At 53.3% G+C, this 26,791-nt stretch overlaps 2 protein-coding genes across 11 annotated transcripts; both read left to right on the forward strand.

Moving 5' to 3' along the window:
- The first annotated feature begins 464 nt into the window (after nt 1-464).
- Nucleotides 465-10,020, forward strand: LOC146757781 (uncharacterized). Of its 2 annotated transcripts, XR_014935915.1 has the most exons (4): nt 2,601-2,865; nt 3,782-3,944; nt 8,846-9,098; nt 9,459-10,020. XR_014935915.1 is itself a non-coding variant. In XM_085520119.1 (3 exons), the coding sequence occupies exon 1, from the start codon at nt 955-957 to the stop codon at nt 1,813-1,815; it is 861 nt and encodes a 286-aa protein (XP_085376245.1). In that variant the 5' UTR covers nt 465-954; the 3' UTR covers nt 1,816-1,925; nt 2,767-2,865; nt 3,782-3,831. The 2 variants fall into 2 exon arrangements, 1 of the variants encoding a protein (XP_085376245.1); XM_085520119.1 differs by lacking the exons at nt 8,846-9,098; nt 9,459-10,020 and adding an exon at nt 465-1,925 and having other exon boundaries at nt 2,767-2,865; nt 3,782-3,831.
- A 1,617-nt stretch (nt 10,021-11,637) lies between these two features.
- On the forward strand, nt 11,638-26,309 carry LOC107322831 (CMP-N-acetylneuraminate-beta-galactosamide-alpha-2,3-sialyltransferase 2-like). Of its 9 annotated transcripts, none has more exons than XM_085520117.1 (9): nt 11,638-11,964; nt 12,806-12,904; nt 22,360-22,444; nt 23,418-23,666; nt 23,834-24,024; nt 24,147-24,326; nt 24,684-24,729; nt 25,035-25,154; nt 25,583-26,309. In XM_085520117.1, exons 4-9 carry the CDS (start codon nt 23,430-23,432, stop codon nt 25,748-25,750), a joined length of 942 nt encoding a protein of 313 aa, XP_085376243.1. In that variant the 5' UTR covers nt 11,638-11,964; nt 12,806-12,904; nt 22,360-22,444; nt 23,418-23,429; the 3' UTR covers nt 25,751-26,309. The 9 variants fall into 9 exon arrangements, with proteins under 9 accessions (XP_085376243.1, XP_085376240.1, XP_085376239.1 ...); XM_085520114.1 differs by having other exon boundaries at nt 11,641-11,964; nt 25,503-26,309; XM_085520113.1 differs by lacking the exon at nt 11,638-11,964 and having other exon boundaries at nt 12,780-12,904; nt 25,503-26,309.
- The last annotated feature ends 482 nt before the right edge of the window (nt 26,310-26,791 follow it).

Here is a 26,791-nt window from a genome sequence, read left to right on the forward strand (position 1 = left end):
CTGCCTCTTTCAGTAGCTGGTCAGAACGTCCCTCGCTCGGGCTGGCAATCGCAGGGCGATGAAGCGGTCGGCTTCACGTCTCTCCCTTGACATGGTGCAGTGCAGGTTTTCCCCCGTTTCCTTGTTGGTCTTCCCAACCTGTGGCCTTTCAGCCAACCCGTAAGTGCTGGTGACAGGCTGTGAGCATCTCCTTGCTCTCTGAGGACTGACAGAAAGAAACCAGAGGAGGGGAAGCAGCCCGGCAGGAAGAAGGGTGTCCCGTGCTCAGCCCCTTGAGTTGGCCTCTCTTCCCTGAGGGCTCTTTCAGCTTCTGATGGATGCACCGTGTGTTGCTGTTTGCCCTGGGAAGCCCAGCTGCACGCTGGCAGCCGTGGCCTGTGCATCAGCCTCCCCTTGAGGCCCAAGGAGTTGTTTGTTTTTATGTATTCACTATTGGTGTGGCATTTTGTTGTTTTGTTCTGCTTAGAGATCAAGGGGTAATTTAACACCGTTGGAAGTCATTGGGGTTCAGGAGTAGCACATGTAGAATTTTGATCATGCAGCAAGTTGTGATTTCTACTGTGTTAAAGAACTGGCACACACATATACGCCTGCAGCCGGAGCTTGATTGACTCTCGTCAATACGGCCTTCCAAAGCCCGGCCCTGGGGAGTTGTCCAAAAATTTTCCAACCTTTTGTATTACCTAAGTTTATTTTAAACAGACAAGGAGGAGTAATCTCTTAAAGGCTTTTTTAAAGGCATTGGACTAGGTTTTGATTATCACGTCTCAGGAAGCTTCTGCATTCCACCTAGTGCTAATGTGATACATCAAGAGCAGATGACACAAGAGATTCAGGCCTTGCTGCCAGTCTTTTACGAATCAGAACTTTGTTTCATGTTGCCAGATATTGTGGTTTCCTTTTCAGGGGATTCCTTTGCTGTATAATAAGAAGGCCGAGGGCATCCTGGCCTGCATGGGAAACAGTGTTGCCAGCAGGAGCAGAGAGGTGATTGTCCCCCTGTTCTCAGCACTGATGAGGCCGCAGCTCGAGTGCTGTGTTCAGTTTTGGGCCCCTCAGTGCAAGAAAGACATCGAGGCCCTGGAACGCGTTCAGAGGAGGGCAACAAAGCTGGTGAGGGGTCTGGAGCACAGGCCGTATGAGGAGCGGCTGAGGGAGCTGGGATTGTTCAGCCTGGAGAAGAGGAGGCTCAGGGGAGACCTCATTGCTCTCTCTAACTTCCTGAAGGGAGGCTGTAGTGAGCTGGGGCTCGGCCTCTTCTCTCGTGTCATTAATGATAGGACCAGAGGGAATGGCTTCAAGCTGCGACAGGGGAGATTCAGGCTGGACACTACGAGGTATTACTGCTCAGAAAGGGTGGCCAGGCACTGGAATGGACACAGGGAGGTGGTGAAGGGAAGGGGACGAGGGCGAGGAAGGAAGGAAGGGAAGGGGAAGGTAAAGGAAGGAAAGCGAGAGGAAAGACACGAAATGAGACGTGAATTTTGGGTCCTTTTCCGGCAGCCGCCCCCCCCCAACAGGCCCCAGCCCGGCCTGAGCCACGTGACAGTGCCAGTGCCAGTGACAGGAAGTGCTTCCTGCAGGCGGCGGAGAGCACTTCCGGGCCATGGCGGCATGGCGGCCATGAGCGGGGCCGGGAGGAGCGGGCTCTGTGCTGCGAACGGGGTCGGGCCTCGGGGCGGGGGCACGGAGGGGCTGTCGGGGGAGGAGCTCGCGGCGCTGCCGGCACCCAGAGGCGGCTCCCGGGCGGCTCCACGGTCTCGCTGTGCTGCGGAGTCACCCGGCCGGCCCCAAAAGCCTGGAGGCAGAGCCTGAGCCGGCCCCGGCCCGGATCGTGTGGTGCGGCTCCGGCCGTGCTGGGCTGTGCGGCAGGAAGATGACTTGCGGAATCAAACTCTATAACCCAAAGATGGGTTCTAAAGCAGGTATGTTTATTCCAGCGTTGCGCAGCGCCGGGTGCAAGCGGGAGAGCTCCACCAAACTTGCACACCGTAAGGAGAAAAGTGTGTTACAGATATAGGTTAAGCTAATACGTAATCAATAGTCTCCTCCTCAGTTTGATTACATATTCATTACATTCCCTAGGACCCCATTCCCCGCGACCCTTGCCGTTGTTTTGGGGTGAAATTCTTCTTCTGTTTTCTTCTTGGTGTTATCTGCTGGTATCGTTCTCCCATGTCAGCATCATCTTGCCCGGGGGTATCTAATCCTTCTTCTTGTCAGAGGTCTCCGGACAATTTCTTCTTATCTTTATTGCCCTCTTCTCTGGTTTTATTTTGACTAAGTGTCTGTAATTCCCCCTATCCCTGCACTTTTAAATGTAAACTATCTGCAGTTACCCTTTGTCTCGGTTTCTGTGAAGTTCCCCTTTCCCTTTCTATAGCAGAGTGTTACCTTGCCTCCATTTCAGTCTTTGGGTCCCCAGGGAGGCTCTCCCTGGGGGTGTCCCGATTCGAAGGCAGGATTCAATCCCGCCGCAGCCCGTCCATGGCAGGCAAACGCTTCTCTCCTCTGCTCTTGGGACTCAGCAGTGCCAGGGGTTTCACAGCGCGCGTGTTGCAGTGGCTGGCAGCCTCCGTGTGTTTTTCTATTGCATACAGGATCCCATGGTGGAGCCGCGTTAGAAGCAGACGTTGGTGTCTTGTGGCAGGAGCAAGGGCAGTGGAAGCGCTGCCCAGGGCAGGGCGGTGGTGACTGCCATGAGAGCGGAGGTCTGATGCCATCTGCGAGGGATGGGATTTGCATCCGGTGGCTTTTCCGTTGCAGAATGTCCAGCAGCAGAGCGTGAGTGGCCGTGAAATGAAGCTGGGCCCCAGGAGAGCCGCCTGGAGCTGCGTCACGAGCTTCGTGCGTGGCCAGCGCAAGGTAGGTGTGCCTTACTGTAAGCGTGCGCTGAAGCAGTGTTGGTTAAGCACGGCTCACTCCTCTGTCTGCAACAGATGGGCTTTTTGCGCGCTTTATTGCTGTGGCCGTAGAATTCCCTCTTTCTTACCATCTGATCTGTGAAGGCTTTTGTGTGGGAAGGTTTTGAGGAATGAGGGAGTAGAAATTGCTTTAGTCACGAGTCATCTGGAAAGGTTTCACAGAAACGGTGACATTTGCAGAAGGAACGTATTGGCATTGGCAGTTGTGCCAAATACTCACTGGGATGGAGAGGAGGGAGTACCTGCAGAAGACCGTTCTCTTCTGGTTTTGAGGAAGCCGGGCAGAGCTCAGATTGCAGCTTAAGCAATGTTCTTTTGTCACACTCTGTGTCCTGTGTTGCGTTCTCTCCTTTCGATTCCAGTTCTCCTGACAGGTTAGGCTTGAATTCAGCATAATATCTGCTTCTCCCTGGGTTCAGGTTCTTTGGGTCTCCTGCCTGCTTTTCTCCCTTTTCTTAATGGAGAGTGGAGTTTCTACCACAGAGCAAAGTTTCGTGATTGACAGAAACAAATATGGAACATATTAGATGAACACAGCTCTGCATTTTTTTCTTCCTCCGAACAGCAAGGGACTCCTGTGCTCTCATTAATATCATCAGTGAGTAGATGCTGCCTTCTGCTGGAGCCTAAAATGCTTTCTGCAGTTGAGTGGTTGGAAACATAGGGTTTTAACTTAAAATTGTTTGCGCAGGGTGAAGGTTGGGAATACAATTAGAATACAGTTACACAGTGCTCTATCCCCAGCACTTTCCATCATTTTTCTTAACACAGCTTACGGTTCATTTCAAAACAAACTAACAAAGATGAACTTGGGTTAGCGTAGCCTGTTTTAAATGATCCTTCTGTGTCTTTTCCAGGCTGGTAGCAGAATGGAGACTTTCCCGAGGCACTGAGGAACAGACACAAGCTTCTTTTGAAGGCTTCAATGAAATTCTGCCCCAGCAGTATCTGTGGTCTTTTGATGCTAAGGGGCTGGACGTAAAGGATTCTTTGACTATTGCCAGATCCAGGCTGCTACAGGTATGTCACGGTTTAAACTAAAAATCCACCTGCGTCCGTGACAGGGACTGTGGGCCCAGCAGGGGCCCTAGGCCGAAAGGAAAAAAAGTTAATTAGGAAAAGAAAACAGCAGCAACAATCTAAGGAGGCACACTTATTTACTAAATTACTATATCGAAATACAGGATAACACAGTATAATACAATATAATTGAAAATTGAGCTAACGAATCAAGCAAAATAGGAGAGAGAATGAGTCCCGAAACTGAGAGGCCTACTGTAAATCTAGGCGAAACGGTGAAGGCTCCCACACACTCCCCTGAACGCCAGAACTCGAAAGACGTCAGTCTAGCCTGCGACAGAGTTAATATAGTGTCCAGGTCCCGTGACCTCGTGTTGTTCTCTGGGAGATGTAGTCTTCTTCTGTAAGTTGCAGATTCAGTAAAACTATTCATGCTTTATATGATGTTATGATGTGGAATACTGATAGCAAAATTACAAAATTAATAAACCATGACAAGGTAATACTTGCATTTCAGTCAGTGTCTGAAGAGCAAAGTTCATTAAGGCTGGCGGTTCTGTTTTCAGGATGTGTGAGAGAAGCCTTATGTATCAGTTAGTATTTGGTTACTGTGTTGGTCTTCACTTTCTTCTTTGCAACCAATTTACACGTTTCTAACGTTAAGATTCTGCCAGCATAAATTTTTTGGCTAACAGTGTTTTTGTAGTCCTTGACAATGTGATTTGCGTGTGTCTAAAGAGTGAGCAACTAGAAAGCAAGGGAGAAAAGAACCAAATATCAGCGGATGGTCAAATTACTGAGTGGAGCAGGTTTTAGCTGCTTTTGGGTTCTCCAAGTTATACTCTACAGCAAAACATCGTATTTCTAGCACAGAATGGTACGGTTAGGTAAAGACAAAGTACGTTGTTAGTTTGAATGTCTAAATACAAATGTTTTCATGAGTGGTATTTCTCTTTTGTGGCCTCTCCACATTTTCTTTGTGAGCGGATGTTATTATTTGCTATGAAAGTTTGAGAGTTTAATATTAAAAACGAGTGTAGTGTGATTGCAGGTGCTTTTAAGTACAGTAGTATTTCAGTACAATAGTCTTGCTGTAGAAGCAAAGTAGTAGGTTGTAGTTTCAATGATTCCATGTGGGTGCCCAGCCCAAAGTGGGGATTCCCTTATGAAAGGAGGGGGAGGGTGAAGGAGGCCGAGGGCCCTTTTCTCGGGGCCAGCTCTCTGTGCCCTCTTGCTGGCCGGAGAGAAGGGCTGCCCGCTGGACACAGGGAGTGCCTTGTAGCTCCCGTGCCGTGCCCTGCCCTCCAGCCCCCTCCTCATCCTATGCGGAACACCACTCCCAGCAGCACAGGTGCCATTTTGGAATCTTCCCCATGTCACAGCTGTCACCTTGGTTGCTGCGGCTCCACCCGACTCACTCACCTCTGAGAGTGCTGGGCAGGTAGCAGCCATGTCCAGCACGAAGCGAGGGTGAGAGGAATGTAGTGAGGATTTAAGTGGGAGAAGGAGCTGGGGGCCCCAGAACCGAAGAGGAGGAGGGTGCCCGCCATAACCATCAAATGGAGGAGGGGGAAAGGAGCCCGTTTCCATCATGCCTGGACCAGCCCTGTGACCACCACCCATGTGGAGCCGATGGAGGTGGATCCCCCTCCGGAGGAACCAATGGAGGTGGATCCCCCTCCAGAGGAGCCCATGGATGTGGATCCGCCCGCGGCATAGCTGGCCTGGCACCACACCACCGTGCCAGGCCCCGCGTTGGCATGGTCACAGCTTCACCATCGCTGGTCCAGGCACTCGGCTCCTTTCCTGCTGCGTGGCCCCTGCCCCCAGCATGAGCTGGGTGGCATTATTTAACATCTTCTTCTCCTCCACCTCGTTGCTCCTCCGGTTCTGTGGGCCCCCAGTTCCTTCTTCCCCCTGTTGTAGTTAGGTGTTTGCTCTGTTCTTTGTTTTGATGGTTGTGTTAGGTTAGTGTTAGTGTTCAGTTTAGTTTTAGCGTTAGGGATAGGTTCCTGTTTGTTCTTTAGAGTTAGGCATAGGTTCCTGTTTGTTCTTTAGGGTTAGGTATAGGTTTCTGTTGTTATTTTAGAGTTAGGCATAGGTTAGTGTTCGTACTTACAGTCAGGCATTGGCTGCTACACTCAAGTAAAAGTAACCGCTGCTCCTGGGTAAGCACACAGTGTTGCCATCAGGGCTCAAGCTCAGGCAGCCAGCTGACCGGGGCAGAATTTGTGTTAGACGCTGCTCAGTGACAACACCCAGAACAAAGTAGCAAGGATGTGAAGTGCAGGAGACTACTTGCGCTTAGCACATTCTGTCTGCTGTAACAGCATTACTCAAAGATTTCTAATCAGGCCAAGATCTTTGTGATGCAGCAGTTTGTTCATTACTGTCATCATGGGCGCACAACCCTACTGGCGAGGAATGGAAGGCCCTATATGCTGGCCCGACCCTACCCGCAGGGAGGTGTGCTCCCTCCCCTGGGCACGGGTCAGGGACGTTGCTGGGAGACTTCCCAGTCTGATCTGCCCTTCTGTCTACTATCCCCTGCTGATAGTTCAGGCTGGCAGTGAAGAAGTTAGTAAAAAAAGCCTGAAGGCTATCAAAGATGATTTCAGGGGACTGGGGCGGGTAATCGAAGGAACAGGTGTGCGGGTGGTTATTGCATCTGTACTTTCAGTGGCAGGGAGGGATACTGAGTTGGACCTAAAAACCCACCTCTTAAACAAATGGTTAAAGAGTCGGTGCAGACATAGGAGTCTTGGTGTTTTTCACCATGGGGCAATTTATTTGGCTCCTGGCATGACAGCTACAGACGGAAGCGGCCTGTCTCAAAGGGGTAAGAGGGTTCTAGCTGAGGAACTGTCAGGACCCCACCAAAAACCTGCACCCTGACTTGTAAAATGGTTACACAGATATAGGTACACCTCATACATAGTCAATGATGTAAGGAAGGACACTGGACACACCTTCGTTGGCTCCACAGCCGCAGTCCAACACGGCGGCCAGGCCCGTCGATCCATTCCTTTGCTTGCTGCCAGTTCCCACAGGGAGTCCTCACTCAGACACCTGAAACAACAACGCACACAAACACATCAGGCAAACAACAGACACGCACACAAACACAAAACGCCCTCCTCGGATCCCGCCACTCACCCTTCCTTTGCCAACTTCTCTCGCTCACCTTCAGGGCAGTGCCAGCCCCTTCAACCCGATCACAGAATCACAGAATGACCCGGGTTGGAAGGGACCTCAAGGATCATGAAGCACCAACCCCCGCCTGGCTGCGGGGCTGTGGCAGCCGGTGTGGCTGGGTGCAGCACGTGGGCATGTGGGAGGGCCTGCAGCAGGGATGTGGGGTGTAATCAGAGTGACTGGAATTCCAATTCAGTCAGAGGTCTTAATTGTAGGTAAGGGTTGAATCCGCCGAGGTGCCGCACAAGGAGAGGCGCTGGGTGCGACTATGGAAAGCAGAGCTTGTGTGTCCCAGGAGGCAGGCGTAGTCAGGTCCCCTTTGGAGCCTGCCGTTGTTGGTGCTCAGCTCAGGAGCCCCATCAGGAGCTGCTGCGTGCTGCGTCTGTGTCACGGACTTATCTAGATCAATATGATTGACTGATCAATCTATGATCTCCAGATGATGTTATGATGTGAAATACCAATAGAAAAAAATACAAAACCACAACAGTATGGCAGCCCAAAAAGATTCCCTTGTGGAAGAAGGGGGAGGGTGAAGGAGGGTGAAGGAGGCCGAGGGCCCTTTACTTGGGGCCGGCTCGTCTGTGCCCTCTTGCTGGCCAGAGAGAAGGGCTGCCCGCTGGGCACAGGGAGCACCTTGTAGCTCCCGTACCATGCCCTGCCCTCCAGCCCCCTCCTCATCCTATGTGGAACTCCAGTGCCAGCAGTGCGGCCGCCATTTTAGAACCCTCTCCATGTCACCATGGTCACCGTTGCCGCATGCCTCTGACAGTTGTGGCAGTTAACAGCCATGCCTGCTGCAAAGAGGGCGAGGGTTGAAGTTTCTGGTGGGAGGATGGAGCTGGGGGCCCTAGGAGTCAGAAGGAGGAGGGGGCCCGCCATGACCATCAGGCAGAGGAGGGGTAAGAGAGCCATTATCCATCATGCCTGGACCAGCCCTGTGACCACCACCCATGTGGAGCCTATGGAGGTGGATCCCCCTCCGGAGGAACCGATGGAGGTGGATCCCCCTCCGGAGGAACCGATGGAGGTGGATCCCCCTCCGGAGGAACCGATGGAGGTGGATCCCCCTCCAGAGGAGCCCATGGACGTGGATCCGCCCGCGGCATAGCTGGCCTGGCACCACACCACCGTGCCAGGCCCCGCGTTGGCATGGTCACAGCTTCACCATCGCTGGTCCAGGCACTCGGCTCCTTTCCTGCTGCGCGGCCCCTGCCCCCAGCATTAGCTGGGTGGCATTATTTAACATCTTCTGCTCCTCCACCTTGTTGCTCCTCTGGTTCTGTGGGCCCCCAGTTCCATCTTCCCCCTGTTAGGTTAGGTGTTTGTTATGTTCTTTTTTGTTGATGGTAGTGTTAAGTTAGTGTTAGTGTTAGTGTTCAGTTTAGTTTTAGTGTTAGGGATAGGTTCCTGTTCGTTTTTTAGAGTTAGGCATAGGTTCCTGTTTGTTCTTTAGGGTTAGGTATAGGTTTTTGTTGTTATTTTAGAGTTAGGTATAGGTTTCTGTTGTTATTTTAGAGTTAGGCATAGGTTAGTGTTCGTACTTGCAGTCAGGCATTGGCTGTTACACTCAAGTAAAAGTAACCGCTGCTCCTTGGGTAAGCATGCAGCTGGTTGCTCACCCCGAGCAATGAGTGCGACTGCCCTGACAGTTTGATGACATCTGCGATGAACTGAATTTCCCTCTTGGGACTTTTCCTTTGCAGAACATGGAGGAGCAGAGCGTGAGTGGGCTGAGAAATGGAGCTGGGACTCAGGAGAGCAACACGTGGCTGTGTCCCAGAGCTCCCAAAGTGTGGCCATTGCAAGGTAGGAGTGCCTTACCGAAAGCGTTGTTCAAGCACAGCTCCTGGCACTGTCTGCAACAGATCCGCTCTCTGCGTGCTTTCTTTCAGTCGCTGGTGTTGTGCAGCACAGCCACGGCACGGCCCTCAGTGCGTACGCGAGGAGCGTGAAAAGGTAGGTGGTGAATTTTCATCTTGCTAACGCTAGGATTAGGAATGGTGAGCATTCCTAAAAGAGTGGCCACAAAGGTGTGATCTGCCTCGGGGAGAAGTTGATTCTCGCCTCTTCAGCTTTTCCCTTCTTTTCTGTCCACCTGTCCTTTCCAGCTCCTCCTCCCCTCAGCTGCAAGTGGGGCAGTGCTCGAGTGTGAGGACTCTTCCTTGGCATGCGGTAACAGACAATGCAGATGTGACTTTTGTGTCCTTCCTTGTTCTTGGGTTCGTAGCCCAGGGATATCTTGCGAGCAGCTCTCTAAGTCAGACTGTGCTGGCAGCGTGCGTGAGTGAAATAGTGCCTCTTTTTTCCCTCTTGCAGCAAGCTTGCCGAGGCAAGGCAAGCGCTACTCAGCTGAGGAAGAAAGCCGAGAAGGAAAGCAGAAAGCAACGATGAGGGCTTGAGCAAGAAGCTACAAAGGACAGCAGAACCACCTGCAACGCTTCCTCGGAGGTGGCACCAAGAGCTGCTGACTCAACAGCCCAGTTTACTGGCACAGCCGTGCTTTCCCTGTCATGGACGGTGGAGATGATGGAAGTGAACTGGACAGGAAGGACTTGTGCTGCGTTAGAAGCAATGAGGGCTTCACATAGGCAGGACTTGGTGTATGGCAAGAGCTGGAGACGCTGCGTTCCTTCAGGGTGTGTCTCTTGAGGTCCAGGCCTGGTGTAGGGTTAGGTTGAAATAGGGCTGGCTGGGACTGGAGAGGGAGGAGGTGACGTAGCCCCGGGGTTTGGCTTCTCCTTGGGTCTGACTGGAGGCTGAGTGACTGATTGCTAAGCGGCAATCCTGGGCACTGGGGTTTCATTTTGGGGTGTGGGCGGGGCAATAAATAGAAGCCAAATCTTCTTGTACGCAATAAAATTGAAGCGAACTTTCTAAACCTGGTGCTGCCTCTTTCAGTAGCTGGTCAGAACGTCCCTCGCTCGGGCTGGCAATCGCAGGGCGATGAAGCGGTCGGCTTCACGTCTCTCCCTTGACATGGTGCAGTGCAGGTTTTCCCCCGTTTCCTTGTTGGTCTTCCCAACCTGTGGCCTTTCAGCCAACCCGTAAGTGCTGGTGACAGGCTGTGAGCATCTCCTTGCTCTCTGAGGACTGACAGAAAGAAACCAGAGGAGGGGAAGCAGCCCGGCAGGAAGAAGGGTGTCCCGTGCTCAGCCCCTTGAGTTGGCCTCTCTTCCCTGAGGGCTCTTTCAGCTTCTGATGGATGCACCGTGTGTTGCTGTTTGCCCTGGGAAGCCCAGCTGCACGCTGGCAGCCGTGGCCTGTGCATCAGCCTCCCCTTGAGGCCCAAGGAGTTGTTTGTTTTTATGTATTCACTATTGGTGTGGCATTTTGTTGTTTTGTTCTGCTTTGAGATCAAGGGGTAATTTAACACCGTTGGAAGTCATTGGGGTTCAGGAGTAGCACATGTAGAATTTTGATCATGCAGCAAGTTGTGATTTCTACTGTGTTAAAGAACTGGCACACACATATACGCCTGCAGCCGGAGCTTGATTGACTCTCGTCAATACGGCCTTCCAAAGCCCGGCCCTGGGGAGTTGTCCAAAAATTTTCCAACCTTTTGTATTACCTAAGTTTATTTTAAACAGACAAGGAGGAGTAATCTCTTAAAGGCTTTTTTAAAGGCATTGGACTAGGTTTTGATTATCACGTCTCAGGAAGCTTCTGCATTCCACCTAGTGCTAATGTGATACATCAAGAGCAGATGACACAAGAGATTCAGGCCTTGCTGCCAGTCTTTTACGGATCAGAACTTTGTTTCATGTTGCCAGATATTGTGGTTTCCTTTTCAGGGGATTCCTTTGCTGTATAATAAGAAGGCCGAGGGCATCCTGGCCTGCATGGGAAACAGTGTTGCCAGCAGGAGCAGAGAGGTGATTGTCCCCCTGTTGTCAGCACTGATGAGGCCGCAGCTCGAGTGCTGTGTTCAGTTTTGGGCCCCTCAGTGCAAGAAAGACATGGAGGCCCTGGAACGCGTTCAGAGGAGGGCAACAAAGCTGGTGAGGGGTCTGGAGCACAGGCCGTATGAGGAGCGGCTGAGGGAGCTGGGATTGTTCAGCCTGGAGAAGAGGAGGCTCAGGGGAGACCTCATTGCTCTCTCTAACTTCCTGAAGGGAGGCTGTAGTGAGCTGGGGCTCGGCCTCTTCTCTCGTGTCATTAATGATAGGACCAGAGGGAATGGCTTCAAGCTGCGACAGGGGAGATTCAGGCTGGACACTACGAGGTATTACTGCTCAGAAAGGGTGGCCAGGCACTGGAATGGACACAGGGAGGTGGTGAAGGGAAGGGGACGAGGGCGAGGAAGGAAGGAAGGGAAGGGGAAGGTAAAGGAAGGAAAGCGAGAGGAAAGACACGAAATGAGACGTGAATTTTGGGTCCTTTTCCGGCAGCCGCCCCCCCCCAACAGGCCCCAGCCCGGCCTGAGCCACGTGACAGTGCCAGTGCCAGTGCCAGTGCCAGTGACAGGAAGTGCTTCCTGCAGGCGGCGGAGAGCACTTCCGGGCCATGGCGGCATGGCGGCCATGAGCGGGGCCGGGAGGAGCGGGCTCTGTGCTGCGAACGGGGTCGGGCCTCGGTGCGGGGGCACGGAGGGGCTGTCGGGGGAGGAGCTCGCGGCGCTGCCGGCACCCAGAGGCGGCTCCCGGGCGGCTCCACGGTCTCGCTGTGCTGCGGAGTCACCCGGCCGGCCCCAAAAGCCTGGAGGCAGAGCCTGAGCCGGCCCCGGCCCGGATCGTGTGGTGCGGCTCCGGCCGTGCTGGGCTGTGCGGCAGGAAGATGACTTGCGGAATCAAACTCTATAACCCAAAGATGGGTTCTAAAGCAGGTATGTTTATTCCAGCGTTGCGCAGCGCCGGGTGCAAGCGGGAGAGCTCCACCAAACTTGCACACCGTAAGGAGAAAAGTGTGTTACAGATATAGGTTAAGCTAATACGTAATCAATAGTCTCCTCCTCAGTTTGATTACATATTCATTACATTCCCTAGGACCCCATTCCCCGCGACCCTTGCCGTTGTTTTGGGGTGAAATTCTTCTTCTGTTTTCTTCTTGGTGTTATCTGCTGGTATCGTTCTCCCATGTCAGCATCATCTTGCCCGGGGGTATCTAATCCTTCTTCTTGTCAGAGGTCTCCGGACAATTTCTTCTTATCTTTATTGCCCTCTTCTCTGGTTTTATTTTGACTAAGTGTCTGTAATTCCCCCTATCCCTGCACTTTTAAATGTAAACTATCTGCAGTTACCCTTTGTCTCGGATTCTGTGAAGTTCCCCTTTCCCTTTCTATAGCAAAGTGTTACCTTGCCTCCATTTCAGTCTTTGGGTCCCCAGGGAGGCTCTCCCTGGGGGTGTCCCGATTCGAAGGCAGGATTCAATCCCGCCGCAGCCCGTCCATGGCAGGCAAACGCTTCTCTCCTCTGCTCTTGGGACTCAGCAGTGCCAGGGGTTTCACAGCGCGCGTGTTGCAGTGGCTGGCAGCCTCCGTGTGTTTTTCTATTGCATACAGGATCCCATGGTGGAGCCGCGTTAGAAGCAGACGTTGGTGTCTTGTGGCAGGAGCAAGGGCAGTGGAAGCGCTGCCCAGGGCAGGGCGGTGGTGACTGCCATGAGAGCGGAGGTCTGATGCCATCTGCGAGGGATGGGATTTGCATCCGGTGGCTTTTCCGTTGCAGAATGTCCAGCAGCAGAGCGTGAGTGGCCGTGAAATGAAGCTGGGCCCCAGGAGAGCCGCCTGGAGCTGCGTCACGAGCTTCGTGCGTGGCCAGCGCAAGGTAGGTGTGCCTTACTGTAAGCGTGCGCTGAAGCAGTGTTGGTTAAGCACGGCTCACTCCTCTGTCTGCAACAGATGGGCTTTTTGCGCGCTTTATTGCTGTGGCCGTAGAATTCCCTCTTTCTTACCATCTGATCTGTGAAGGCTTTTGTGTGGGAAAGTTTTGAGGAATGAGGGAGTAGAAATTGCTTTAGTCACGAGTCATCTGGAAAGGTTTCACAGAAACGGTGACATTTGCAGAAGGAACGTATTGGCATTGGCAGTTGTGCCAAATACTCACTGGGATGGAGAGGAGGGAGTACCTGCAGAAGACCGTTCTCTTCTGGTTTTGAGGAAGCCGGGCAGAGCTCAGATTGCAGCTTAAGCAATGTTCTTTTGTCACACTCTGTGTCCTGTGTTGCGTTCTCTCCTTTCGATTCCAGTTCTCCTGACAGGTTAGGCTTGAATTCAGCATAATATCTGCTTCTCCCTGGGTTCAGGTTCTTTGGGTCTCCTGCCTGCTTTTCTCCCTTTTCTTAATGGAGAGTGGAGTTTCTACCACAGAGCAAAGTTTCGTGATTGACAGAAACAAATATGGAACATATTAGATGAACACAGCTCTGCATTTTTTTCTTCCTCCGAACAGCAAGGGACTCCTGTGCTCTCATTAATATCATCAGTGAGTAGATGCTGCCTTCTGCTGGAGCCTAAAATGCTTTCTGCAGTTGAGTGGTTGGAAACATAGGGTTTTAACTTAAAATTGTTTGCGCAGGGTGAAGGTTGGGAATACAATTAGAATACAGTTACACAGTGCTCTATCCCCAGCACTTTCCATCATTTTTCTTAACACAGCTTACGGTTCATTTCAAAACAAACTAACAAAGATGAACTTGGGTTAGCGTAGCCTGTTTTAAATGATCCTTCTGTGTCTTTTCCAGGCTGGTAGCAGAATGGAGACTTTCCCGAGGCACTGAGGAACAGACACAAGCTTCTTTTGAAGGCTTCAATGAAATTCTGCCCCAGCAGTATCTGTGGTCTTTTGATGCTAAGGAGCTGGACGTAAAGGATTCTTTGACTATTGCCAGATCCAGGCTGCTACAGGTATGTCACGGTTTAAACTAAAAATCCACCTGCGTCCGTGACAGGGACTGTGGGCCCAGCAGGGGCCCTAGGCCGAAAGGAAAAAAAGTTAATTAGGAAAAGAAAACAGCAGCAACAATCTAAGGAGGCACACTTATTTACTAAATTACTATATCGAAATACAGGATAACACAGTATAATACAATATAATTGAAAATTGAGCTAACGAATCAAGCAAAATAGGAGAGAGAATGAGTCCCGAAACCGAGAGGCCTACTGTAAATCTAGGCGAAACGGTGAAGGCTCCCACACACTCCCCTGAACGCCAGAACTCGAAAGACGTCAGTCTAGCCTGCGACAGAGTTAATATAGTGTCCAGGTCCCGTGACCTCGTGTTGTTCTCTGGGAGATGTAGTCTTCTTCTGTAAGTTGCAGATTCAGTAAAACTATTCATGCTTTATATGATGTTATGATGTGGAATACTGATAGCAAAATTACAAAATTATTAAACCATGACAAGGTAATACTTGCATTTCAGTCAGTGTCTGAAGAGCAAAGTTCATTAAGGCTGGCGGTTCTGTTTTCAGGATGTGTGAGAGAAGCCTTATGTATCAGTTAGTATTTGGTTACTGTGTTGGTCTTCACTTTCTTCTTTGCAACCAATTTACACGTTTCTAACGTTAAGATTCTGCCAGCATAAATTTTTTGGCTAACAGTGTTTTTGTAGTCCTTGACAATGTGATTTGCGTGTGTCTAAAGAGTGAGCAACTAGAAAGCAAGGGAGCAAAGAACCAAATATCAGCGGATGGTCAAATTACTGAGTGGAGCAGGTTTTAGCTGCTTTTGGGTTCTCCAAGTTATACTCTACAGCAAAACATCGTATTTCTAGCACAGAATGGTACGGTTAGGTAAAGACAAAGTACGTTGTTAGTTTGAATGTCTAAATACAAATGTTTTCATGAGTGGTATTTCTCTTTTGTGGCCTCTCCACATTTTCTTTGTGAGCGGATGTTATTATTTGCTATGAAAGTTTGAGAGTTTAATATTAAAAACGAGTGTAGTGTGATTGCAGGTGCTTTTAAGTACAGTAGTATTTCAGTACAATAGTCTTGCTGTAGAAGCAAAGTAGTAGGTTGTAGTTTCAATGATTCCATGTGGGTGCCCAGCCCAAAGTGGGGATTCCCTTATGAAAGGAGGGGGAGGGTGAAGGAGGCCGAGGGCCCTTTTCTCGGGGCCAGCTCTCTGTGCCCTCTTGCTGGCCGGAGAGAAGGGCTGCCCGCTGGACACAGGGAGTGCCTTGTAGTTCCCGTGCCGTGCCCTGCCCTCCAGCCCCCTCCTCATCCTATGCGGAACACCACTCCCAGCAGCACAGGTGCCATTTTGGAATCTTCCCCATGTCACAGCTGTCACCTTGGTTGCTGCGGCTCCACCCGACTCACTCACCTCTGAGAGTGCTGGGCAGGTAGCAGCCATGTCCAGCACGAAGCGAGGGTGAGAGGAATGTAGTGAGGATTTAAGTGGGAGAAGGAGCTGGGGGCCCCAGAACCGAAGAGGAGGAGGGTGCCCGCCATAACCATCAAATGGAGGAGGGGGAAAGGAGCCCGTTTCCATCATGCCTGGACCAGCCCTGTGACCACCACCCATGTGGAGCCGATGGAGGTGGATCCCCCTCCGGAGGAACCAATGGAGGTGGATCCCCCTCCAGAGGAGCCCATGGATGTGGATCCGCCCGCGGCATAGCTGGCCTGGCACCACACCACCGTGCCAGGCCCCGCGTTGGCATGGTCACAGCTTCACCATCGCTGGTCCAGGCACTCGGCTCCTTTCCTGCTGCGTGGCCCCTGCCCCCAGCATGAGCTGGGTGGCATTATTTTACATCTTCTTCTCCTCCACCTCGTTGCTCCTCCGGTTCTGTGGGCCCCCAGTTCCTTCTTCCCCCTGTTGTAGTTAGGTGTTTGCTCTGTTCTTTGTTTTGATGGTTGTGTTAGGTTAGTGTTAGTGTTCAGTTTAGTTTTAGCGTTAGGGATAGGTTCCTGTTTGTTCTTTAGAGTTAGGCATAGGTTCCTGTTTGTTCTTTAGGGTTAGGTATAGGTTTCTGTTGTTATTTTAGAGTTAGGCATAGGTTAGTGTTCGTACTTACAGTCAGGCATTGGCTGCTACACTCAAGTAAAAGTAACCGCTGCTCCTGGGTAAGCACACAGTGTTGCCATCAGGGCTCAAGCTCAGGCAGCCAGCTGACCGGGGCAGAATTTGTGTTAGACGCTGCTCAGTGACAACACCCAGAACAAAGTAGCAAGGATGTGAAGTGCAGGAGACTACTTGCGCTTAGCACATTCTGTCTGCTGTAACAGCATTACTCAAAGATTTCTAATCAGGCCAAGATCTTTGTGATGATTTCTAATCAGGCCAAGATCTTTGTGATGCAGCAGTTTGTTCATTACTGCCATAATGGGCGCACGACCCTACTGGCGAGGAATGGAAGGCCCTCTATGCTGGCCCGACCCTACCCGCAGGGAGGTGTGCTCCCTCCCCTGGGCACGGGTCAGGGACGTTGCTGGGAGACTTCCCAGTCTGATCTGCCCTTCTGTCTACTATCCCCTGCTGATAGTTCAGGCTGGCAGTGAAGAAGTTAGTAAAAAAAGCCTGAAGGCTATCAAAGATGATTTCAGGGGACTGGGGCGGGTAATCGAAGGAACAGGTGTGCGGGTGGTTATTGCATCTGTACTTTCAGTGGCAGGGAGGGATACTGAGTTGGACCTAAAAACCCACCTCTTAAACAAATGGTTAAAGAGTCGGTGCAGACATAGGAGTCTTGGTGTTTTTCACCATGGGGCAATTTATTTGGCTCCTGGCATGACAGCTACAGACGGAAGCGGCCTGTCTCAAAGGGGTAAGAGGGTTCTAGCTGAGGAACTGTCAGGACCCCACCAAAAACCTGCACCCTGACTTGTAAAATGGTTACACAGATATAGGTACACCTCATACATAGTCAATGATGTAAGGAAGGACACTGGACACACCTTCGTTGGCTCCACAGCCGCAGTCCAACATGGCGGCCAGGCCCGTCGATCCATTCCTTTGCTTGCTGCCAGTTCCCACAGGGAGTCCTCACTCAGACACCTGAAACAACAACGCACACAAACACATCAGGCAAACAACAGACACGCACACAAACACAAAACGCCCTCCTCGGATCCCGCCACTCACCCTTCCTTTGCCAACTTCTCTCGCTCACCTTCAGGGCAGTGCCAGCCCCTTCAACCCGATCACAGAATCACAGAATGACCCGGGTTGGAAGGGACCTCAAGGATCATGAAGCACCAACCCCCGCCTGGCTGCGGGGCTGTGGCAGCCGGTGTGGCTGGGTGCAGCACGTGGGCATGTGGGAGGGCCTGCAGCAGGGATGTGGGGTGTAATCAGAGTGACTGGAATTCCAATTCAGTCAGAGGTCTTAATTGTAGGTAAGGGTTGAATCCGCCGAGGTGCCGCACAAGGAGAGGCGCTGGGTGCGACTATGGAAAGCAGAGCTTGTGTGTCCCAGGAGGCAGGCGTAGTCAGGTCCCCTTTGGAGCCTGCCGTTGTTGGTGCTCAGCTCAGGAGCCCCATCAGGAGCTGCTGCGTGCTGCGTCTGTGTCACGGACTTATCTAGATCAATATGATTGACTGATCAATCTATGATCTCCAGATGATGTTATGATGTGAAATACCAATAGAAAAAAATACAAAACCACAACAGTATGGCAGCCCAAAAAGATTCCCTTGTGGAAGAAGGGGGAGGGTGAAGGAGGGTGAAGGAGGGTGAAGGAGGCCGAGGGCCCTTTACTTGGGGCCGGCTCGTCTGTGCCCTCTTGCTGGCCAGAGAGAAGGGCTGCCCGCTGGGCACAGGGAGCACCTTGTAGCTCCCGTACCATGCCCTGCCCTCCAGCCCCCTCCTCATCCTATGTGGAACTCCAGTGCCAGCAGTGCGGCCGCCATTTTAGAACCCTCTCCATGTCACCATGGTCACCGTTGCCGCATGCCTCTGACAGTTGTGGCAGTTAACAGCCATGCCTGCTGCAAAGAGGGCGAGGGTAGAAGTTTCTGGTGGGAGGATGGAGCTGGGGGCCCTAGGAGTCAGAAGGAGGAGGGGGCCCGCCATGACCATCAGGCAGAGGAGGGGTAAGAGAGCCATTATCCATCATGCCTGGACCAGCCCTGTGACCACCACCCATGTGGAGCCTATGGAGGTGGATCCCCCTCCGGAGGAACCGATGGAGGTGGATCCCCCTCCGGAGGAACCGATGGAGGTGGATCCCCCTCCGGAGGAGCCCATGGACGTGGATCCGCCCGCGGCATAGCTGGCCTGGCACCACACCACCGTGCCAGGCCCCGCGTTGGCATGGTCACAGCTTCACCATCACTGGTCCAGGCACTCGGCTCCTTTCCTGCTGCGCGGCCCCTGCCCCCAGCATTAGCTGGGTGGCATTATTTAACATCATCTTCTCCTCCACGTTGTTGCTCCTCTGGTTCTGTGGGCCCCCAGTTCCTTCTTCCCCCTGTTAGGTTAGGTGCTTGTTATGTTTTTGTTGATGGTAGTGTTAGATTAGTGTTAGTGTTAGTGTTCAGTTTAGTTTTAGCGTTAGGGATAGGTTCCTGTTCGTTTTTTAGAGTTAGGCATAGGTTCCTGTTTGTTCTTTAGGGTTAGGTATAGGTTTTTGTTGTTATTTTAGAGTTAGGTATAGGTTTTTGTTGTTATTTTAGAGTTAGGTATAGGTTTCTGTTGTTATTTTAGAGTTAGGCATAGGTTAGTGTTCGTACTTGCAGTCAGGCATTGGCTGTTACACTCAAGTAAAAGTAACCGCTGCTCCTTGGGTAAGCATGCAGCTGGTTGCTCACCCCGAGCAATGAGTGCGACTGCCCTGACAGTTTGATGACATCTGCGATGAACTGAATTTCCCTCTTGGGACTTTTCCTTTGCAGAACATGGAGGAGCAGAGCGTGAGTGGCTGAGAAATGGAGCTGGGACTCAGGAGAGCAACACGTGGCTGTGTCCCAGAGCTCCCAAAGTGTGGCCATTGCAAGGTAGGAGTGCCTTACCGTAAGCGTTGTTCAAGCACAGCTCCTGGCACTGTCTGCAACAGATCCGCTCTCTGCGTGCTTTCTTTCAGTCGCTGGTGTTGTGCAGCACAGCCACGGCACGGCCCTCAGTGCGTACGCGAGGAGCGTGAAAAGGTAGGTGGTGAATTTTCATCTTGCTAACGCTAGGATTAGGAATGGTGAGCATTCCTAAAAGAGTGGCCACAAAGATGTGATCTGCCTCGGGGAGAAGTTGATTCTCGCCTCTTCAGCTTTTCCCTTCTTTTCTGTCCACCTGTCCTTTCCAGCTCCTCCTCCCCTCAGCTGCAAGTGGGGCAGTGCTCGAGTGTGAGGACTCTTCCTTGGCATGCGGTAACAGACAATGCAGATGTGACTTTTGTGTCCTTGTCCTTCCTTGTTCTTGGGTTCGTAGCCCAGGGATATCTTGCGAGCAGCTCTCTAAGTCAGACTGTGCTGGCAGCGTGCGTGAGTGAAATAGTGCCTCTTTTTTCCCTCTTGCAGCAAGCTTGCCGAGGCAAGGCAAGCGCTACTCAGCTGAGGAAGAAAGCCGAGAAGGAAAGCAGAAAGCAACGATGAGGGCTTGAGCAAGAAGCTACAAAGGACAGCAGAACCACCTGCAACGCTTCCTCGGAGGTGGCACCAAGAGCTGCTGACTCAACAGTCCAGTTTACTGGCACAGCCGTGCTTTCCCTGTCATGGACGGTGGAGATGATGGAAGTGAACTGGACAGGAAGGACTTGTGCTGCGTTAGAAGCAATGAGGGCTTCACATAGGCAGGACTTGGTGTATGGCAAGAGCTGGAGACGCTGCGTTCCTTCAGGGTGTGTCTCTTGAGGTCCTGGGGTATAAGGGAAATAGGGCTGGCTGGGACTGGAGAGGGAGGAGGTGACGTAGCCCCGGGGTTTGGCTTCTCCTTGGGTCTGACTGGAGGCTGAGTGACTGATTGCTAAGCGGCAATCCTGGGCACTGGGGTTTCATTTTGGGGTGTGGGCGGGGCAATAAATAGAAGCCAAATCTTCTTGTACGCAATAAAATTGAAGCGAACTTTCTAAACCTGGTGCTGCCTCTTTCAGTAGCTGGTCAGAACGTCCCTCGCTCGGGCTGGCAATTGCAGGGCGATGAAGCGGTCGGCTTCACGTCTCTCCCTTGACATGGTGCAGTGCAGGTTTTCCCCCGTTTCCTTGTTGGTCTTCCCAACCTGTGGCCTTTCAGCCAACCCGTAAGTGCTGGTGACAGGCTGTGAGCATCTCCTTGCTCTCTGAGGACTGACAGAAAGAAACCAGAGGAGGGGAAGCAGCCCGGCAGGAAGAAGGGTGTCCCGTGCTCAGCCCCTTGAGTTGGCCTCTCTTCCCTGAGGGCTCTTTCAGCTTCTGATGGATGCACCGTGTGTTGCTGTTTGCCCTGGGAAGCCCAGCTGCACGCTGGCAGCCGTGGCCTGTGCATCAGCCTCCCTTTGAGGCCCTTGAAGTGCAAATGTGGGTAGGATGATGTGAATTGTAGCACTGGGAGTGGGGAGGAGGAGATGGCAGCAGGAGGGCTGCAGGTGAAGGTGCCTCAGGCCCAGAGCTGAGCCCCAAAGAAGGAGCTGGTTGCAAAGAGGTAAAGTCACTCCCACTGTTTCTAAGCAGGAATTGCTTCTTAAGTCTTGGTCTGGATCCAGCAGGGGTTGAGTCCTGTGCTGCAGCACCTGGGGGCTGGGGCTGAGCCCGTTCCCCGGGGCTGTAGCGCAGAGGATAGCTGCAGGCACTGCCTGCTGGTGTGAGTGCATCACATGGGTTTGTGGGCGGGCATGTGAATGAAGGAAAAGGAGTCAGATTAAAATGGATGTGCCTTCATGGCACAGATCTTCTGCAGATCTGGCCTTCCTAAGCCAGATTCTGGCTTCTGACAACAGGTCCTTTTCTCTAGACTCAGACAGCACAGAGTAGGTCTCCTGTTCCTCCAGAGAACATTCTTGGCTGTCCTATCACTGAATCACAAGACAGCAATCATTGGAAAGCCCCAATTGAAGGAAGAAGCAGCAGATTAGTGGGCAGAGTTGTAGCTAGGAAAACAAGCGGCCAGGGCGAGTCAAAGCATCCTCCAACTTGAGCCAGTTGGAGGATGACAGCTGACAGTTCCTGTGTGGGCAAGGAAGACATGGGCTTCATCAGGAAAGAGCACTTGTGGGAATATAAGGACTGTACAGAGCAGCAGCTGTGGAGCAAGATAAACAGCATGGGAAGCATGGACACCTCTAGAAGAAGAAAGAATGGCTCGTGGCTCTGCTCAGATAAGTGCCCACATGAATGGCTGAAGAGTGTTTGTGGAATGTTCTGTTGACACGTAGGGCTGAGTGGGAAAGCTAGAAAGAGCAAACCTGTGAAGGTATATAAGTGATGTGAGGACTTATAATGAACGATTTGGATGGTTCATGTCTGAGACCATGCATCAGATGCTGCAGCTCTCTCAGATTCTCCCTCGTTCACCTCTGGGATCTCTAAAACACTGGGGTACATTTGGTGGGGAACCTCTGACTATTAAGAAACTGAAACGTTACTGTGGGTATAAATCAGATGATGGGAGAAGAGTGGCCAGAAATGGGAACTTTGAATTCTAAGAAGACAATGGCTCTATTAATTTTATTTTGCTGTGTAGATAAGTGGGATGGAATTGCATGTGTTAACTTGTTCTTTATGTTGTGAAATGATGCTGCAGGGCTCTGCTCTCTTCCCCGACTTCCCCTTCCTGCAGCAGCCATTGCAGCTGACTTTGAGTTCTGCAGAGTGTGGGAGTGTCATCTCAGTGTGGGACTGTCACCTCCACCCCGCGCTGCTTAGAGGCACTTCCTCCAAAGCAAGTGGCCCTGCGCACAGTTGGGTGTCTCAGCATCCTTCCATCCCCTTTCCCGTCTGTGGGGATGGGGAGCACATGGAGGTACCACTTAGGGCTGAGTGAGGACAGGGTCAGATCTGCAGCTATTGCTGCACCTGGTGCTGTGTCTGCAGTGCAACCCTGGGCCTGAGCAAGCCCCAGAGGTGCACTGGGGTGCTCTGCGCCTCCACCTCGGCTGCTGGGAGGGGCACAACCCACGTCGGTGGGCTCAGTGCTGGAGGCCTTGGGGGTGCAGAGCCAGTGTTGGGCAGCCAGCCCAAAGGAAAGAAGCCTTGGGGCTGTTTTTGTATTGCAGTGACTTTGCTTCCGCCACGCTGGCAGCGTTTCGCTCGCACTTCCTTCCCCCCCAGCTCACACTGGTGACATTTTGGTTGTTCCCAGAAGAGACAACAGGCTGCAGCTCCTGTGGCCGCCCAGCACCGGCCCAACCTCTTTCACCTCTCGCAGGTCCCACACCTCACACCTCTGCACCGAGCTGACATCTGGAGCACTGGTTGTGCTGGGCACGCTGACACTGCAGCACGGTGAGCAGGTATGTGTCACACTGCAGAACTGGGCAACGGGGAGACAAACCGAGAGCCACACATGTCCCCATTGCCAACACAGAGCTGTGAGGGGGCTGCGGGGAGCACGGGAACCGCCAGGGTGGGACGGGGTCCGTCCTTCTGCTTCCACAGCGAGGTGGGGAATCCCCAATTCTGGTCCCACCGTCCTGCCATCGCCCTGCGCGGGGCATCGACATGCTGAGCAACTCCGGGCCTCAACAGAGCCCTTAATGCTCTGGCTGTGGCTGTCAATGAGTGCTTTCAGATGGAGGACGGGGAGGGCACACTCAGTTCGGCGCTCTGACGACAGCTGTGCACACACACACACACACATACATATACACACATGCACACACATATATACACACACATACACACACACACACATACAAACACACACACATATATACACACACATACACACACACACACACACATACAAACACACACACATATATACACACACATACACACACACACACATACACACACACACACATACACACACACACACATACACACACACACATATATACACACACACACACACACACACGCTGCGGTTCCCCCTCCCGTCCGTCCCTCCCTCAGCGCGGCTCCCCCTCAGCTCCGTGTCGCGGCGGCTGCGCGGTCGGTCTCTCCGGGCTGTGGGGTGGGAGCCGCGGACCGGAGCGGGTCCGGGGAGAAGATGCGGTTCCGCTCGGCCGCGGGCCGGGTCGCGGTGGCCGCGGATGCGTCGGGCAGAGCGCGGCGCGCAGAGCGGTACGTGCTGCCGGCCCGGCCCTGCGCTGCGGTACCGCGGCGGTGCCGGCTGTGGAGCGGGAGGGGCGCGGAGCGGTTCGGACGGGAGCCCATGCCGGGCTGCCTCGGGTGTGCGGCGGGGCGGCTCGGCGGGGGGGCGGCAGGCCGGGCGGGTTCCGCACTGATGTCCGTGTGCCCGCCGTGCCGCCGTCCCGCCAGGTGCTATGAGGGATGCGCTGCCAGAAGCGCGCTGTGCTGGCGCTGTTGCTGTGCGTGCCGCTCGGCCTGTGGCTGCTGTTCCGGGCCTCCATGTCCGGCCTAGCCCTCCCGCCGTCCCTCCCCACCGTCCGCTGCTCCGCCGGCGCCAACGCGTCCGCCTGGTTCAGCGCCCGCTACGACGCGGCCGTGCGGCCTCTACTGACGGGCCCGGCCCACGAGCTGCCCCCGGACGTGGTTCAGTGGTGGCTGGTGAGTCGGAACGGGCGGCAGCTCGCGTCTCTCCCGGGCTCCTTTAATCTGCTGCCGGCAGGTTTCACGTGCCCGTCGCCCCCGTCCTTCCCCGCGACACCCAGGGGAGGAGCGGGGCTCTGCACCGCTGCGGTTGACGCTGCCCGTCCCTGCCTGTGCTCCCCCAGACCCTGCAGGGCCCCCCCAGCACCGCCCCGCTCCAGAACATCATCCAGAATCTCTTTGCCGTCCTGCCGGCCCCGAATGGGAGCGTGTGGGATCCGTCCGGCTGCAGGACGTGTGCCGTGGTGGGCAACTCGGGGCGGCTGAAGGGGTCCCGCCATGGCCCGCAGATCGATGCCCATCACTGGGTGCTGAGGTGGGTGACACCGATGGCTCACGTCCTCTCCTACCTGCTGGCCGGGGGCACCTGGTGTTCCTGCCTGGCGGCCACATGGTATATGCCTTCATTCTAGGACATGTCTTCCCACTGTCCCCTAGGATGAACAGAGCTAAGACGGCAGGTTTTGAGGTGGATGTCGGTGCGAGGACGACACATCACTTCATGTACCCAGAGAGTGCGATGAACCTCTGGCCTGGCGTCCACCTTGTCCTCGTCCCCTTCAAGCCACTGGACCTGAAGTGGGTGACCAGCGCCTTTTCCACAGGAGAGCTCACACAGTGCGTCCCCTCAGCCATCCTGGTGCTCTGGGAACAGTGGCTCTTGTGTTGGAGGGCTGGGGGCATGGCCTGGGGGATGAAGGGCCCAGAGGACTTACATTCCTCTGCACTGCAGTTTGGGGAGTCTGGTGCCCACCTGCCTACACAGGGCTTGGGCATCCTGCATCCTGTACCCTCATACATACTCTCATGAGTGGGATGGAAGCTGTCCTGGCTCTGCCTCTTCCCAGGGCCGGGCCATGGGACAACACAGGGTCAGCCCAGGGAGCTGCAGGTGCTGTGGCACCAGGTGTTGGTTGTCACAGCAAACCATCTGCCCCTGAAGGAGCACTCACAGTTATCCTCTGGCTTTTGCAGCACCTACACAAGAGTGAAGCAGTTCATCAAAGCTGACAGAAACAAGGTAAGGGCTGGGCAAGCATTCAGCAAGCACTCCCTGCCTGACATCCCAGTGCTAGGGCTGTGGGAATGAGAGGCTGATGGCCACCAGTGACTTGGAGTGGCTGTCAGATGTGAGGTGGCCCTGAAAGCATCTGCAAGGCAATGTAGGAGCTGCTGCCAGCTCCTCTCAGCCAGGCCAGGACTGGGATCATTCTGTGGGAAGTCAGCAGCAAGTGGGGTGGGGGCAGAGCTGGGGACAGCAGTCCATACTGGGGGCAGGAGCTGGCTGTCCTGGTTGCAGCTTGTCATGCTTCTAACCCCATTCAGGTGCTGATCTTGAGCCCAGCCTTCCTCAAGTACATCCACGAGAACTGGACAGAGCAGCACGGCAGGTACCCCTCCACCGGCTTCACAGCGCTGCTCTTCGCCTTGCACGCCTGCCAGCAGGTGAGCACAGCCAGCAGCACCACACACTGCTCAGCCCCATGGGCACTACCTGGATCTTTCCACCACTGCACCAAACATGGGGAGGTGGTTTTCCTTGTGGCTATGGAAGGTTTCCTTTGTTGTAGTGTCTGTCACCAACTGGCATTTTGCTCCCCTTTCCCTGGTGCACTGTCTCACACTGGATGCAGCACCTAGAGTGGGTAGGCAGTCATGGCCCTCAGCTGCTGGCCATGCTCTTGCTGGGGGAACCCAGGATGTGGTCAGCCTGGCTGTGTCACCTCATTCCCAACTGCTTCCCCAATTCCTGGTGCTTTATGCTCAGAGGACTTCTCCTGCCCTGCTCCCCAGATACAGGACTGCACACGGCAGGTACTCACCTTGGGTTGGCTAACTGCTTGTGCAGTGATGGCTCTGCTGGCATGCCACAGGTCTCTGTGTTTGGCTTCGGAGCTGACAGCAAAGGGAACTGGCATCACTACTGGGAAGAAAACCGCTGGTCTGGAGCCTTTCGCAGGACAAGGGTCCACGATGCTGATGTTGAATTCAGCCTCATCCGGAGACTGGCAGATGAAGGCAGAATATTATTCTATCAATGACACACACTCAAGAAACGAGGCCAAGCTGTTCGCACAAGAACTGGCAGCTGCAGCGGCTCTTTAGCTTGCTTCTGCCCCTCGCTGGCCGGGGCAGCCTACGCTTGGTGTGTGTTGCGCTGGTCCCACTAGCTCAGCGCTGCGGATAGCAGTGAGCATGAATGGCAGTGGAGCTCTGCTGAGCCTGGGAGATGCCTGTTGCAGGTCCTGGGCTTCTCCAAAGAGGACATGGAAGGGCAGGAGTGGGGCTAACTCTGTGCTTTCAGAGCCCACAGTTCAGGTGTTACACAGCAGAGCTGCTGTAACCGGACAGTGTGCACACAGCCAGCTGCCAGTGCAGCTCTCAGGGCATGGAGCTGAGATTTCCACCCTCTGAAGGCACGTGGGAAGGTTCGCTGCTGTTCTTTGGGCAGGTGGGGAGTCTTTACAGAACTAAGGAATATATTTTTATATTGTACCAAAGGAGAGTAAGAAACAAAAAACTGAAGCACGCTACGTCAGAACACAGCAGAGATGAGTTAAGCTGAAATGAAGCGTTGAATAAACTTTGACAGCACACGCAGATCTACTGCTCACATCTGTTTTACTTTCTCAGTCCGTAAGGCACTGATGGCAGACCCTGAATCCCTCCTGACCAGGGATGGGAGCAATCGCTGCCCCACACCTCGTTTGTTTTGCTAGTGCTGGTTATTTGGGAAACACGGTGCAACATTCCAAAGCTGTAGCCAGTCCACGTGGATGCTACTAAAGCAGTTGCAAAGGCAACAGGTATTCAGATGGTTTCTGAGGAACGTGCAAAGCATGGGACTGCTCAGAGCCCTGCTCCACCATCTGTGCTGCAGAGCACAGTGAGCAAGAGAGCAGCCTGTTGTTTCCGTTCAGTCACAAACACCACTGTCCTTGAATCAGATCCAGCTTTTCCATGCCTGAATCACACTGATCATGTGGAAAAGCACCACATTGGTCACAAGCTCCCATTGTAACTGCAGGAACACGTTACCACTCCCTGAGCTATTAACTTCTTCTGATTCCTGCCTCTCTGGG

The sequence above is a fragment of the Coturnix japonica genome, chromosome 19, assembly GCF_054131305.1.
Source record: "Coturnix japonica strain WE chromosome 19, WE-NBRP24, whole genome shotgun sequence".
NCBI lineage: Eukaryota > Metazoa > Chordata > Aves > Galliformes > Phasianidae > Coturnix > Coturnix japonica.